General features: G+C 36.9%; 1 protein-coding gene across 2 annotated transcripts in view; it reads right to left on the reverse strand.

The window, feature by feature from the left end:
• The window catches only part of LOC108716290 (scavenger receptor class A member 5), a 124,722-nt gene that overhangs the window by 82,086 nt on the left and 26,361 nt on the right, over positions 1-16,275 (reverse strand). For both annotated transcript variants that reach the window (XM_041563654.1, XM_041563653.1), the window contains exon 3: positions 12,078-12,206. In XM_041563654.1, coding sequence (XP_041419588.1) covers positions 12,078-12,206 — 129 coding nt within the window. The remainder of the gene's footprint in view (positions 1-12,077; positions 12,207-16,275) is intronic.

The raw sequence follows: 16,275 nt of genomic DNA on the forward strand, positions 1-16,275 counted from the left end.
ATACGCGTATCTATCAAAATGACTTCTTGGCAAAAGAACATTGTACTTTCATCAGCGATGATTCGTTGGCACAAAAAGTTCATAAAAAGTATTTTCTCTTGTGTTACTTCCTTCCAAGTGAAACTTAAATTACACTTGCATCAATTTAAATTCAGTGGTTATATAAAGGTCATATGTAGGTATTTATTAGTGATTTTGGTGAAATTGCTGGAAGTGGCCAATTTTTATTAGAAATGTCCAAGGAAGCAAAATGAAGACAGAGACCCTCTATTGTCCTAGACATTAGCCCGTCCTTAAACAAATGTGGCATGAGCTTCAAATGTTTAACAAGTGTAAATAAGATATGTTTAACAGTTACAACTTGTAAACATAATCCCACGTTAAATATGAAAAAACACCAGCGTTTTGACTTTCGCTTTTGACTATTTTGCATTACAAGATATGGCGGCAGATTTATTAAGGTTTTTTTCCATGAAAATTCAAGTTTTCGAGTTATTGGTGAAAACTCACATTTGAATAACTTGAAGATGTATTATACTCCGACCCTGGAAATAGCTCAAATCCAAAATTACACCATGACAGAGGTCCATTGAACCATTTGAAGATGTTAAAAGCCTCTTTGATGTTCAAAAACACAAATGACTAGAGGTTTTTTTCCCACCGAAACTCGATTTTTGGGTTGCGGGACTCAAACTGGTTTTTGCCATTCAAGTTCTTACTTAAATATTCGAGTTTTGAGTTTGTTTGAGGGGAAAAAAATCTAACACTGGACCTTTGATAAATAACTCCCATGATGTCACTGACATAATAATGTTGAGGATGGCACTTCATTATATTAATTCACCAGGCAGAACCTGGCAAAATAGATTTTGGTGAAAAGGGTAACAATTGAATTTTGTTTGCAAATATATGATCATTTGCTGAGCGAAATTTCGCCAGGGCGAAATGCAGCGAAAGTTATCCAGAGACAAAGTCATTTGCTATTGAAGTGTGTTGCTTGTTTTTTATTAAATGGGCAATGTCAATGTAAATTGTCTTTTTAGAGAAAATTCATCATAAAAACACAATTCACTCTTTAGTAAATGTGCCCTCAAGTGGCCAAATCAGCAATATCCAGTCGCTTGGTGACCTTGCCAAACAAGTCAATCATCCTATGTATGCCCACTCTAAAAACTGTGTCTGATACACCCATTGCAACTTCTGTCAATCTCAGAATAATAAAATCAGTGGAGTTGTTTATCTGGAAAGGCAAAGCTTACTAATAAAACATAAAAGGGAAAAAATAGGCTTTTTTTTTACATGAGTGCACTCAGTTGGGTTATGTAAAAAAGCTGAATTAACACTGTCTGAACAAACCAATATAAATGTTTTTGCTACACAAATACACCTGATTCTACAGACTGAATAGAAACCATTAGACCTCTTAAAACCAATTGTATCAGCCCTTAGGCTCACAGTGTAATACAATCATTCTATCTCCATGACCCATAGTGAGTGGTGCACAGATTCTCTGGAAATCAGGGAGGGAGGAGTTGGATCACTCTGTGAGCCTAAGGGGCGGGGAACTGGTTCCAGTGAGCACAGCCAGACTATCCTCGTTTCCTTTCTTTAGAATCAGGTATGTCCATGTAAAACAAATATATTGGGCCAGATTAAATTCAGTGAGAATAAGTTATCTCATGGTTTATCATGTGAAAACTCATGGACGAAATTCAATTCGAGGAGGAAAAACTTTTCTCCAACTTAATTTCCAGTTTTTTCCTATAGACTTCAATAGTGTTTTTCACGTGATAAACCGTGAGATAAGTTTTCCTGAATTGAATTGCATCTTAAATGACTTTTCTCGTGATAAACCTTTTGTGAATCTGGCCCATTGGGTGAAATCTGAAGTTTAGTTTTTATATAACCCAACTGAATAAGCTTGTGTCAAAAATGGGGGTATATTTTCCAATTTAACATTTCAAAATCTATTAAACATAAAAACTGTTAGAGAAACAGACTTCAAACATCCAGTACAGTTATTTTACCTTTTTCCCCTAAACATGCTTGTGGTTTATATTAGTAATTATAACTTCCCTGCAGTCCCCGGAGTTAAGAATACTTAAAGGCATATTATTTGCTCATTATTTATTTCCCAATTAAATGGTGGAATAACAGAACAGTGGGATTTCAGTCCAGTGTGAGTGTGACTAAACTACAACAACATGAGTGAACAAAAGTTTTTTTTCCTTTTTGGTTTTATGTCCTACATAGCAACAATGAATAGGCTAGAGCAGGGGTCCCCAACCTTTTTACCCGTGAGCCACTTTCAAATTTAAAAAAAAGTTGGAGAGCAACATAAGTATGCAAAAATTGGGTACCAAATATGGGCTGCTCTTTGGTAGCCCCTATGTGGAGGCTGCCTACAGGAGGCTCTGTGTGGCTGTCCACATGGTTTTAATGCAACCAAATCTTGCCTTCAAGCCTGGAATTCAAAAATTAACACCTGATTTCAGGCCACTAGAAGCAACATCCAATGGGTTGGTGAGCAACATGTTGCTTGCAAGCTACTGGTTGGGGATCGCTGGACTAGAGGAACCAAGACCAATAGCAAGAGGAGTAAGCATCCTCATTCCTCATCATTGTGCTATATGGATTGACAACTGTACAGTCGCTCTATAGAGAAGTCAGTAGAGGCACCTTCTCTGGGGGCAGGAGACTGCAAATCCCTATTTAATCCGACATTTAAGAAACTGTAACTTAATTTCTCGATTGTTTTCCCTCAACAAATAAAGAGTAAGAGGAATGCTGAGGACCCACGCCAAGACTTTCCAACACTTGAGCAGAGACTACAAGCTTGAGAGGCTCACAGGCAACATGGATCTTTCATTAAGGGGTAGTGACAGATAACAATAGCTCTGGGCTATTAAGTAATAGATCATATCAGATTGCTGTGAAAATGAAATAATTTGGTGCTTGTGGTCCAGAGAGCTGTCTTGTACTTGGCTCCGTGAGACATTACAATGGCTGGGGTTGGAAATAGTAGCTTTAGAAAGAATGCAGAATGTTAAGTAGCAGAATAAAATATTAAGGATTAGTGCAATATTCAAATGAGAGTAAAATTAAGCTCATAAAATATATCTCTTTTCAATGTTGGGGCTCAGGGCAATTCCAAATCTATGATGCAACTTGTTCCCCTTTTCTAGACAACCGTACAGCCAGTCAAGTTCCTTGAAATGGATATATGTTCCAGTTGATTGCACAAGGTCTAACAGAATACTCACTCATCTTCAGCCCAATGGAGAGCAAAGGACGAATGGCCATAGCATTCATCCTCTGCTGGACCTAACTAGAGTGCTGAGATCTGGTTGGGCTGCGGGTTTATGAACATAACCAATCCAAGGTCTTCATTCTAAAGCTTTCAAAGTTACAATGACAATACCCTGACAACCCTAGGAGAATAACATGGTAGGCAAATTAAATAAACAATAAATCTGGCTCTAAGTTTTTGTGTTTGAATCTCTAGGTGTTTCCCATGTCTTAAACTGAGGTTTTCCATCTGCTGGTTAATGTTAGGAGCCCAAAACATTTTAAACAAGTAATTTGCAGTTATTTGCAGTTAATCATCCCTGTTTCATGCTTGTCTCTTAAATCCTGCATGTGAAGGACATTTCAATACAAACAAAAGAACATGGAGCTTGGGCACTGACTATAAGGAGTGCAAGACATTTATTTAAATGATTCACAACAGAAAGAACCAAGAGGTAATAGTTCTTCTACTGAGCCACAACATTTTTAGTGGACAAACTGATTATCACAAAATTATTAGTAAATTAATGCAATTAAAGCCTATGGGGGGAAACTGGAACTGAACTAGGAGAAAAATTTCTCCTCAAATTGAATCAGGGCCATACGTTTTCACATGATAAACCATAAAATAACTCATGGAACTGGTAAAATGCTAAAATGTGATTTTCCATAAACAGAGATTTATTTTTGTGTGAACCTGTTGGTATTACACGGGGTAATATTCCCATAGTCTATAATTATTGACATCAGCTTTAGGCCAACAGTTTTCAGGTAAAACTACAAAAAAATAGAAAAAATTAGGATAGGAAGTTTCTCTATATAGTTTTTTAATAAATAGAAAAATATAACAAAAATTTTAATCATTTTTTTGACAGCAAAGGAGCAAAATCAGTTATCTGTTGCCATGGGAGAGGCATAAAAGACAAAGTCTTGGATCTCAAATTAATTGAAAATGCCATTTTGTTCACAATTTGAGAAAATCGCAGAAATAAAGGGCTAGATTCAATTCAGTGATAAAAGGTTAGTTCATGGTTTTTCATGTGAAAACTCATGAATGATATTCAATTTGAGGAGGAAAACCCTTTCTCCAAATTCAGTTCTAGTATTTTCCCATAGACTTCATTAGAGTTTTCACATGATAATCCGTGAAGTAATTTTTTTGAATTGAATTGCATCTCAAATTGAATCAAGTTCAGACTTTTCACGTGATAAACCATCATCATCATCATTTATATAGCGCTGTCAAGATACGCAGTGCTGTACTGCAGATATAGCAAACAGGGAATACATGGTGGATAACAAACAAGGATTACAGAGTACAATAGGGTTAGAAGGACCTAGAGATTAGAGTTTACAAACTAAAGGTTAGGGTACAATTGAGACATTAGGATTATATAAACACTTAGTCATTTTTGATACAGCAATGATTAATTAAGGTACATCGAATAAGCCTCTTTAAACAGATGGGTCTTTAAGGAGCGCTTGAAAGTTTGGAAAGAAGGAGAAAGTCTGACAGTTTGTGGCAGAGAGTTCCAGAGAAAAGCAGAAGCCCGAGAGAAGTCTTGTAGACGAGAATGGGCAGAAGTGAACAGAGAAGTGAGGCGAAGATCAGAAGCAGAGCAAAGGTTTCGTGAAGGAGAGCATTTGGAGATTAGAGATGAAATATAGGGAGGGGTTTCATTATTAAGGGCCTTGAATGTGAGTGTAAGTAATTTGAATTTGATTCTAGAAGAGATTGGGAGTCAGTGAAGGGACATACATATGGGAGCAGCTGATGTTGAGCGGTGAGATAGATGAATGAGTCTAGCGGCCGCATTTAGAACAGATTGGAGTTGTGAAAGGTGACTTGTTGGAATACCTGTGAGGAGTAAGTTGCAGTAATCAAGGCGGGAGATGATGAGAAACTGAATCAGTGTTTTAGTTGATTCTGAACTGAGATAGGGTCGTATTCGAGCAATGTTGCGCAGTTGAATACGGCAAGATTTTGCAAGTGTTTGAATGTGTGGTGAAAAAGACAGATGAGAGTCTAAGATAACTCCTAGGCAGCCTGTGTGGTGGAATGAAAAGTTGTGTTGTTTACGGTGAGTGATATCTGAGGGACAGGGGAAGATCTTGGAGGAAATATAATGAGTTCTGTTTTAGAAAGGTTCAGTTTCAGGTGGCGCTGTGACATCCAGGAGGAGACAGCAGAGAGACAGTCTGTGACTTGGGAACGGACAGAATTAGAAAGATCAGGAGTAGACAAGTAGAGTTGGGTGTCATCAGCATAAAGGTGATACTGAAGTCCAAATGACTGAATAAGTTTTCCTAGTGAAGTTGTACAGAGCGAGAACAGCAGGGGGCCAAGAACAGAGCCTTGAGGAACTCCAACAGAGAGTGGGAAAGTAGTAGAAGTAGAATTAGAGAAGGAAACTTTAAAGGAACGGTCAGACAGATAAGATGTAAACCATGAAAGAGCAGTGTCCCGAATGCCAGCTGAGTGTAGAATGTCAAGGAGGAGTGTGTGGTCAACTGTGTCAAAGGCTGCAGAGAGATCTAGAAGGATTAGAATGGAGTAGTGACCTTTAGACTTTGCCAATAGAAGATCATTGGTTACTTTGGTGAGTGCACTTTCAGTCGAGTGTGATGGGTGGAAGCCAGATTGCAAGGGGTCGAGGAGGGAGTTGTGAGTGAGATGCTGGATTAGACATTTGTAAACAAGCCTTTCTAGTCATTTGGATGCGAATGGAAGAAGGGAGACTGGTCGATAGTTAGTGGGAAAGCTGGGATCAAGGGAAGGTTTTTTGAGGATAGGAGTGATTAGTGCTTGTTTGTATAATGATGGAAAGGTACCAGTAGAGAGTGAAAGATTAAATAGGTGGGTAAGTGCAGGAGAGAGTGTATCAGAGATTGGGTGGAGAAGGCGAGAGGGTATGGGGTCAAGGGAGCAGGTGGTGGGTTTTGAGCAGGCTAGAAGTTTGCTAACTTCATCTAGAGTTGCAGGGGTGAAGGAGTGCAAAGTAGATGTGAGTGGACTGCACGTTGGTCTGAGATTGTTGTCGGACGGTATGCTCAGCCTAAACCTTTTTCTTACTGAATTGAATCTAGTCCAAATTGGGAAATTTGAACATTTTGGAATTTGCCTTTTCCAAATTGGATTTGTCAGTTGAAATAATCGTGAATTCAAATAAATAAATTCAGCTACTAAAACCTGGGGAGCTTCAGTAGAAGTCAATGGGAGGTGTATTTTCAACATTCAAGCTATTTTATATTTATGGTTTTTCTAAAAAGTCACATTTGTAAAAACAAATGGAACAATGTGATTTTCATGGTGATCAAGCTTTTTTCCCCGACAATAACAAAATCAAGTGTTTCCTATTTGAGTTTTTTTTAGTTAGTATATTGGCCTCTTAAGTTAATACTTGACATCTATGTTTAAGCACAATGAACCAGTTTGCACCAAAATAATATGACATTGCTTGCATTTGTTTAGTCTGACATTTGATTAAGGTGGTTCATAACGACCATATCATGTCATTAAAGGGACCAAAGACAGTTACAAATATTTTTTATTGCTTCATCTAGCCTTGCCTTATGGCATTAGATCCTTGGACAGGACAAATGCTGCCTCCTAAACTGAGATTCACTACTATTTTTAACAACTATATTTCACATGATGGGGCAAAATATTCAGGAGAATGTATCTTCAACTTTCAGATCATCTACCAGATCCATTTTCTGTTCATTAATAATGTGTTTTCCGAACTTATCTACACAGAACATTCGTTTAAGTGGCCTTCTACATGTTCCAAGCAAATAAAAGTTAGGGAGGCCCAGAGCAGAAGAAACTAAGGTTCAGCCAAAAAGCTGATTAGCTTTGAATGTGAATGTTTATTTATTGTTTTGAATGCAACAAATTATAACAGACTGACTGATACAAACATGTTTTTATATATCTGTGACCTTGAGCTACGGACATTGGTGGGGGCTAAAAGATCAGAGGGGTCTCTTGATATAGTAACCATTATGGAGCCTAATACTGTACATTCTTGGAACATTTGGAGCCTTGGGCTTCTGCTCACAAACAGTGTGAGCAGAAGCCCAAAACACTGAACATTTTCTGGTTAGATAAAGAGTTAAATATCTGGTGAAATAATCCAGTATGGGAACAATATTCTCCCGAACAACAAGCAAATCTATATTGTTTCCAAACCTCAATAGATCCTCTTTCATCTATAACAAAGACCATAAAAACCATCGTCAATCTCTGACAGCTTGTTGAAAAGTCTTATATAAATATTTTAAACATTTCTGAGATTGACTGTAATACCAGGAGAAAATACCACAAGGTTTATACAGCAGAGATTCCCAGGGTGGGAAATGTTCTATATTCCAAACGCTTATTTAGTTTCATTTATCCATTGTTGTGTGTTTCAGTCTGTGTATGTAATAGGTGCCTTTGGGTGCTACAAGTTATGCTTCCACAACAACTCCATGAAGGGGAGATTATGTGATAGTGATACTTTACTCTCCTCCTTGACTAGTCCCTGACCTGTCCAAAGGACTCCTGCCCCCCTCATGTGAGTGACCTCACCCATCACACACATTAGGTTAATAGTCCCTCAAAATCCAGATATATATATGAAGCTTCTGCTTGAGCAGTATTATGATGAGAAGTCATGCTATGCAATGCAATACATCTGTCTAGCTCTGGTGTGGAGTAAACTGCACAGATGTTCATAATGGTGGGATGGTAGGTCTGATGGTGATGACCTAGAACATTATAAGTGATGCTATGGAAAGACTTATTACATTGCTTGGTTGCTTAATCTATTTACCTGACCACGCAGAGAGGACAAGCTTTTTTCTGGAAAGGCATTTTCTCGGTTGGGACTTGTCTACAATGAACCCCCAAGTCACCTGAGTCAATATCATTTTATGATGAACAAATCTTATAGATGCCAATATTTTATCATTCTTCTGGGTGGCTTTTATTAATAAACATGGAAAACCAAAATTGTCCAGACATGGCCTCTTTTAAGATATCACACTATTGAAATTTGCAGGATTTGGAAGAACAGGGCACAGCAACTCTCATAGTTCAGTGCTGACCCCATTAGCTTGAATGTGGGGCTACATGGGATAACCGAAATGGAGCCTCACTGTTTGTTGGAAACATTTTTGTTCTTCTCTGAGAACAAATCTTGGATTCTGGGATCCATCATTTCAGCCGTACTGTGTGATCTCAGAAGAGAAGAAACAGCTGGAGGGAGGAAGAGATTTCCGGCACAGATGGAACAATTTCTTTTTAAATTGAGAGATCATTAAACTTATTGAAAATATTGCAATATTTCCCAGTGTTTATAAAATATCACCGCCCAGTCTCTCGACCTTCTATTCCATAGAACATTGGGCAATAATGATAAATATTTGATGTCGTACTGAATATACAGCCTGGTGGTTTATCAAAGGCCCTTCATGTTTCACAGCAGACTGACTCATATCTTCAAGTACTAGTTCAGCTCTTCCCATTCAAATGGACAACACTTACGCCACAAATTCCTATCACAGATATTTTAAAATTCCACACACATATAACAAAATTATTACCAACCAGTCGATATCAAGAAATGGCTTTAGAAATACTCAATAACTCACCTGAAAGATGCTTTAAAATAGGTCAAAAGTCTCCCTCAGACAGATGTACTCAATGCATGACCCCTAAGGCAGATATGGTACATATGCTTTGGTCATGCACCAAAATACAATCATTTCGGCTGGAAGTAATCTCCTATTGAATGAAGATAGTGAACAATCCAATCCAACTAACCATTGAATGGGCACTGATCAGTAATCTAACATCCCTCTCAAATCTAAACAAAGAGGAAAAACATTTGGAAGGGAGATTGGTGGCGGCATCTCGGAAGGCAATACTCTACCAATGGCTTGCAACAGAAGCACCATCACTTACACTCACAGACGACACTATATTTTCCACATGGATTGGTTGGAAGCCATGACAAAAAAAGAACAACAAGTCGAAAAATGTTTCTCCATTTGGATCACATATCTCAATAGCCTCCCACATCCTCTAAATCCATATCTAATAGCCTATACCTTTCAAAACACCACATGGTATGACAGAAATCTTGAGGGGTAACCCATTACTAGAGGAAACAAATCAATATATTCAAGACATACCCCAAAGGACCGGAGAAATTACAAGATCCCCCCCCCAGGAGTCACCATACTAAGACTTTTGTCATTGTACTTAAGTAAACCAAATCAGGCCTGTATAGATTCGAAACTTAACCTTAACTTAACTTAAACTCGGACCTGTTATATAATTTTTTTTTATTTTTTTTTTAGAAATGAACAGTACTATATTAACTCTGTTCAAATTATTCTTTGTTGTTATTGTTGTTTTTTGTTTCTTTCCTTCCTTATTTTCTCACCACTTTTCAACCTTTCTTTGATTTAATACATCAAATAACTTTATGCATCACTAATGGACATGTAAAACGTCTTGAAACATATTGTACATGCTTTGAAAACTTAATAAAAACAAATTTAAATAAATAAATAAATAACCAATAATGTCTAAACCCCTGCATCTCCATCCATGCCAAACACCTACTGTAGCTGGTGCTCTTCTCCTATTTTTTTCTTTTGTGTTACACTGGTAAAGCACTCTGTGTCACAAATCCTGTCCGTCTGTTTAGGAATAAAGTTAAAAGGAAGGAGAATGTTTATAAACTGCGGACTGGGAGCTTTACTGTTCTTATTAATGGGGTTTTATGACACAGAGAAATTTTTTTTGGAACAGCTGAAAGTTCAGTAGAAAAAAGTCATCCATTTCTAGATTTTATTGCAACTGACAAACACTCAGCTCTAAGGAGTCTACTCTGATTTATTCCACACATAACTCATACTCTCTGCCATGTTTATATTGAGAGCAACCAAATGACTTGTAAATACTATAACATGAACATCAGTTCTTGTCTCAGGCCTTATGTAAAGTCTTCCGTTTCTCAGATAACAGCAAACAGCAACATGCGATGATGGCTTAGGGTGTATTATTCCTACAGGTCCTACAGGTCATCTTAGACTGAGCGAATGATGTGATGCTATTTACAGAGGTTGGAACAGTAGCTCTCCTTGTGGGTTAGTGTCTAATTAAAAATGAAGGTGAGCATGAGAATTGCTTTGTCCATCTCATTTTGATGCTGTGCAGATAGAGGAACAGAGGTGGTTGTGGTGGGGCTCTAGGCAAAACACAATTTGTGGACAAATAATTTATATAAGAAGGGCTGTCCAACCTAGTCCTTTAATTTTACTAATCTGCCTTTGTCCCTAATATGCCATGCTGCCACTATCTTGTCCTGCTGCCTACTATCTTAATGTACTCATATTGCCCTACTGTCTCTATCTTGTCCTACTGTCTCTATCGTGTCCTACTGTCTCTTTCTTGTCCTTCTGTCTTCATCTTGTCCTACTGTCATTGTCTTTACCTACTGTTGCTTTCTTGTCATACTTCTCAATCTTGCCTTCTGTCACTAGCTTGTCATATTGTCTACATCTTTGCCTACTGTTTCTGTCTTGTCCTACTTGTCACTGGTTTTCCCTTCTGTCCCATCTTGTTCTTTTGTCACCATCCTGCTCCACTGTAACCAACTTATCCTACTATTGGCATTTGTCCTTCTGCCTCCATTTTGCCCTATTTTCTCAATCTTGCCCCGCTGTCTCCATCTTGTCTTACTGTCTTCATCTTTTCCAACTGTCTGCATCTTGTCCTACTGTCTCCATCTTACCCTACTGTCATCATATTCCCTACTGTCTCCATCTGTTCCTACTGTCTCCATCTTGCCATACTGTCTTCATCCTGTCCTACTTTTTCCCATCTTACGCTACTGTCTTTATCTTGTCCTTCTGTCTCATCTTGCTCTAATCTCTTCATTTTATCTTCATCTTATCCTACTGTCTCCATCTTGTCCTACTGTCTTCATCTTGCCCTAATATCTTCATCTTGTCCTACTGTCACCATCTTGTCCTACTGTCTCAATCTTACCCTACTGTTTCCATTTTGCCCTACTGTCTCCATCTTACTCTACTGTCTCCATCTTGTCCTTTTGTCACGTATCAATTTTTCTTGTGTCTTGTGAGCTCAAAGGTGTTGAGATTCATTCAGACAAATAGAAGCATCAGTGTAATTTTCTTTCTTAAGAGCTCTTAACAGTTGCTTTACCATGAAGCCTATGGGGACCATGTGCACTGACCAAAAAATTTTTAACATTTCACATTGGGTTACTTTTTAAAACACACTATAAGATTTGCATGCCAGAAAGAATAAGTAAAACATTGCTGCCTGAATTTATTTTATTTACTTCATAAGACTATACCAGCTTAAGTGGTCAAAAAACATTTTTTATTTTCATAACTTACCTTTATTAGTACTTTGGATCTTTGCAATAGATAAGGGGCAGTTCACCTTTAAGTTAACTTTTAGTATGTTATAGAATGGTCAAATCTAAGCAACTGCAAATTGTCTCAGAATATCACTCTCTATGTCAAGTATGACCTCCTACTTGTTGTGTAGAGGGCAGAATATTTCAGACCCATATCTCACAATTTTCAGCTGCCATGAATAATCCCTAAAGAATTGATAATTTAGGATTTTCAGACTTTATTTAAAAAGGCTTATCATGTAACATTCCAATCTCAATCTTAGGCTGCAGTTCAATCGTATTGATAAGGTTATTGGATAAGACTGTAAAGAAAGGAGACATACTGTACAGTATATTCAGTCTTACCTGCAAGAATAAATACACCGACCAGAATAAGAAAGACTAATAGGTAGAGTCCCACCACCGCATACTTCAGAGCTGCAATAGAACCCAGCTGACCACATCTTCTTGAGGATCTTCTCTTTGCTGTTGGACCTATGTAAAAGGATACAAAAAAATTGTCTGCATCAATGTTTCAATAAAATGGGACCACTTGTGTGTATACACTGGTGCCTAAGATTTTTGGAAGAACTTTTACGGAGACATTTACTAAGTAGAAGTATATATTGCACTAATTACAAAGGGCACTATTTTGTTGACCAGGCACCACTGATTATACATTTTGTTGCTGTTGATGTTTCAGGCCTTTTCTGTAAAACTTTTCCACCTGTCAGGTACTTTCCGTGTGCTCCAACTGGTTCTCCAATGATCCCCAAAGAGAGTACTGTCGGTCTTAGCACCGTTGGCCCACTTGCAGTGACCCTAATGTGTATGGGGAGGAAATGTGCAAAGGGTTCAATAAGTTTTAGGATTGGGCCCTTTCCTCCCTTTGCATCTGTATGATGGTGTCTCTTGCAATCCATCGTTAGATGAAGAGCACTTAAACTTTAGAGTAATGTAGTGTGTGAATTTATAAGAGCTAACACATTTTGATCATACATCCCTACCACTGTATGGGGTTAGACTGAGTATAGGCACCTTTACTTTAACCCTCAGGCAAGTCCTGCGTGTAACAAATTTATGAAATCTGGACCGGACCCAAACCCTTAACCCTCAGCCCATGCCCAGAATGCCACCCGCATATTTACCCACTTGGATCCGCTACCCAACCCCGGCCCGCAACTGCCTTGTCTGCAACCTGATCCGCAACCCGCCGACCATCATCAAACAGGAAATGATGTTGCTGCAAACGTGGGTGGCCCGGCCACAGAATAAAAGTTTTGTAAAATTTTAAAAGGAGTAAAGTATAGACAATATAACATAAGATTAGAAATACAGATGAAACCCGCAACCCACAGACCCGCGAACTGCAGACTCGCATCTATACCAGCACCCGAAAATCCTACCCCCATCCCGAATAGTACCTGCTTTTTTTGAGGGTAACCCATGGGTACCCAACCCACTGCAGGACTCTACTACAAAGGGCATATTTATTAAGGTTCGAATTTCGAGTTTATGGGAGTTTCTAAAAACTCCCATCAACTTCCCTATACTCGAAATTTGAAAAAAAAACAAAAAATGCAATCAATGCATCGAAATGCAATAAAGAAAATAAATAATTTTTTTTAATTTGGGTGAATAGGATCAACCAGCAAATTCGAATCAAATTGGACTGAATTAAATTTAAGTTTTTAAAAAAAAAAAAAACTTAGATTTTCAAATGTCCACCAAATGACTTCAAATTGGTTGTAGAAGGTACCCCATAGGCTAAAACACCAATTTGGCAGGTTTAGATGGTGAATAGTCAAATTAGAATTCTTAAAGAGACAGTATGTCAAATTTTAAAATTTGAATTTCGATTTTTTTTTTAACTCGAATCAAATTTCCACTATTGCCTAATCGAATTACACTAAAATAAATTAGAAATTCTAATTTAAAAATTACAATTTTCAATTCGACCCTTGATAAATCTGCCCCAAGTGTTGCAAAATCCTCAGTTCTTTATTTCGTTGATCTTGTACAATTATACTGACTGGATTAGGTTTTGGGGACGAGTTAGAGGAATGAATGTAGTAAATATTAAACTTAAAAATAAACTATTTCTATGAACAAATATCTCATTACTGTAATTATATTTTTAACAATTTCTTATTTCATTTTTTTATCTAAAATGATATATTTTTATAAAAACATAATTATATCATATAGTGGGTCAGATGCAATTTAGTGAGAAAAAGGTTTATCATGTGAAAACTCATGGACAAGATTCAATTGTCCAGCAAAACTTATCTCACTGAAAACGTGAAAACTCTATTTAAGTCTATGGGGAAAAAAAACTGGAACTGAATTAGGAGAAAAATTGAATTGAAACTCGTCCATGAGTTTTCATGTGATAAACAAAGAGATAACTTTTTCTTCCTGAATTGAGGGATTTTATTTACTTGTTTTATTTTTTATTTATTTTTTGTAAAATGACAAATATGGTATATCAAATAAATTAGATAATGTAATCCTTGTCTAACTTCATCAAAGTTCACATTAATTCACTAGGTGTATTTTCACAACATGTCTCATATTTACTAGATTTTGTAAATACACTTTTTCAGTGTGAAATGTTGTGAATTTTCTCCTGGTATACATTCTCTGTGAAAATTTACCAGTATATTTTCCCCATACAATTGTAGTGGGGAAAATTCTCTAGAGAAAATCTCTAGAGAATTTTAACCATGAAAAAATTAATTGTGGAGAATTAGCTTGAAGGAGGCAATGTAGATAAAGAAATTCAATAGTGGCTGCTCTATTTTTAAATTGGTAGGTCATCAGCCTGAACCTGGAGAAATTTCTCTTGGTGAAAATTTGTTGTTGTGCTTATAGTAAATTGAAGAATATTCGCTGGAGAATTTTCACCCAGGGAAGACTTGTGAATTTACACCAATGCAAAGACAGTTTTCACCAATGCGAAGTTGGTTCTCCAAAATGTGTTGTATTCTCATTTTAGTAAATTGGTGATGTTGAGGAAAATTTTAATTTTTGTTGAAATTACTCCAAATTTTCACCCTTTAGTAAATATGCATATAATCTACAGCACTGTAGAGTGGATGGGTGTTGAAAGCAAAAGATCACATTATAAAAGATTTCCATTCTCACCATTATGGAACTTGGAAGAAGCCGAAGCAGCAGGTAATTGGCTTCTCTATTAATAAACTTAATTATCAGATCCAATTCATGTTTATTTCCAATATTGGGCCAGATTCAATGCAGTGAGAAAAAAGGTTTATCACGTGAAAACTCATTGATGAGATTCAATTTGAGATTGAAACTTTTTTCCGTGTTGAAGTCTATGGGAAAAAACTGGATTTGGAGAAGTTTTTTCTCCTCGAATTGAATCTCGTACGTGACTTTTCATGTGATAAACCATGAGATAACTTTTTCTCACTGTATTGAATTTGGCCCTTTTTAACTTTTTTTAAAACTGTATTGAAGTCTATGGGGAAAAAAATGGAACTGAATTTGGAGAAAAGTATTTTTTCGCTGAATTGAATCTCGTCCATGACTTTTCATATGATAAACCATGAGATAACTTTTTCTCACTGTATTGAATCTGGCCCTTTTTACCTTTTTTTAAAACTGTATTGAAGTCTATGGGGGAAAAAATGGAACTGAATTTGGAGAAAAGTATTTTCTCGCCGAATTGAATCACATCCGTGACTTTTCATGTGATAAACCATGAGATAACTTTTTCTCACTGAATTGAATCTGGCCCTTTTTACCATGTTAAAACTTTATTGAAGTCTATGGGACAGAAATGAAACTGAATTTGGAGAAAAGTATTTTCTCGCCGAATTGAATCTCGTCCATGACTTATCACGTAACAATCCTTTTTTTCACTGAATTTAATCTGGCCCATTATGTGATTTCTTTTGAAGAAAATTCAGATGATATTGGAGAAAATGATTTTCTCACCGAATTGAATCTTGTCCGTGACTTTTCACGTGATAAACCATGAGATAACTTTTTCTCACTGAATTGAATCTGGCCCTTTTTACCATGTTAAAACATTATTGAAGTCTATGGGAAAGAAATGGAACTGAATTTGGAGAATAGTATTTTCTCGCCGAATTGAATCTTGTTCATGACTTATCATGTAACAATCCTTTTTTTCACTGAATTGAATCTGGCCCATTATGTGATTTCTTTTGAAGAAAATTCAGATGATATTGGAGAAAATGATTTTCTCCCCGAATTGAATCTCGTCTGTGACTTTTCACGAGATAACTTTTTCTCACTGAATTGAATCTGGCCCTTTTTACCATGTTAAAACTTTATTGAAGTCTATGGGAAAGAAATGGAACTGAATTGAATAAATCCATGACTTATCACGTAACAATTCTTTTTTTCACTGAATTGAATCTGGCCCATTATGTGATTTCTTTTGAAGAAAATTCAGATGATATAATTTATTCTCCTATCTAGCGCTGGAAGGCAGAGGAATGTGTTCTAGGAAACGTGGGTAAAAACATTAGTGAAATGTATTAAAGGGATCTCCCTAACATTCTACTATTTC

Source organism: Xenopus laevis, chromosome 5L (genome assembly GCF_017654675.1).
Source record: "Xenopus laevis strain J_2021 chromosome 5L, Xenopus_laevis_v10.1, whole genome shotgun sequence".
NCBI lineage: Eukaryota > Metazoa > Chordata > Amphibia > Anura > Pipidae > Xenopus > Xenopus laevis.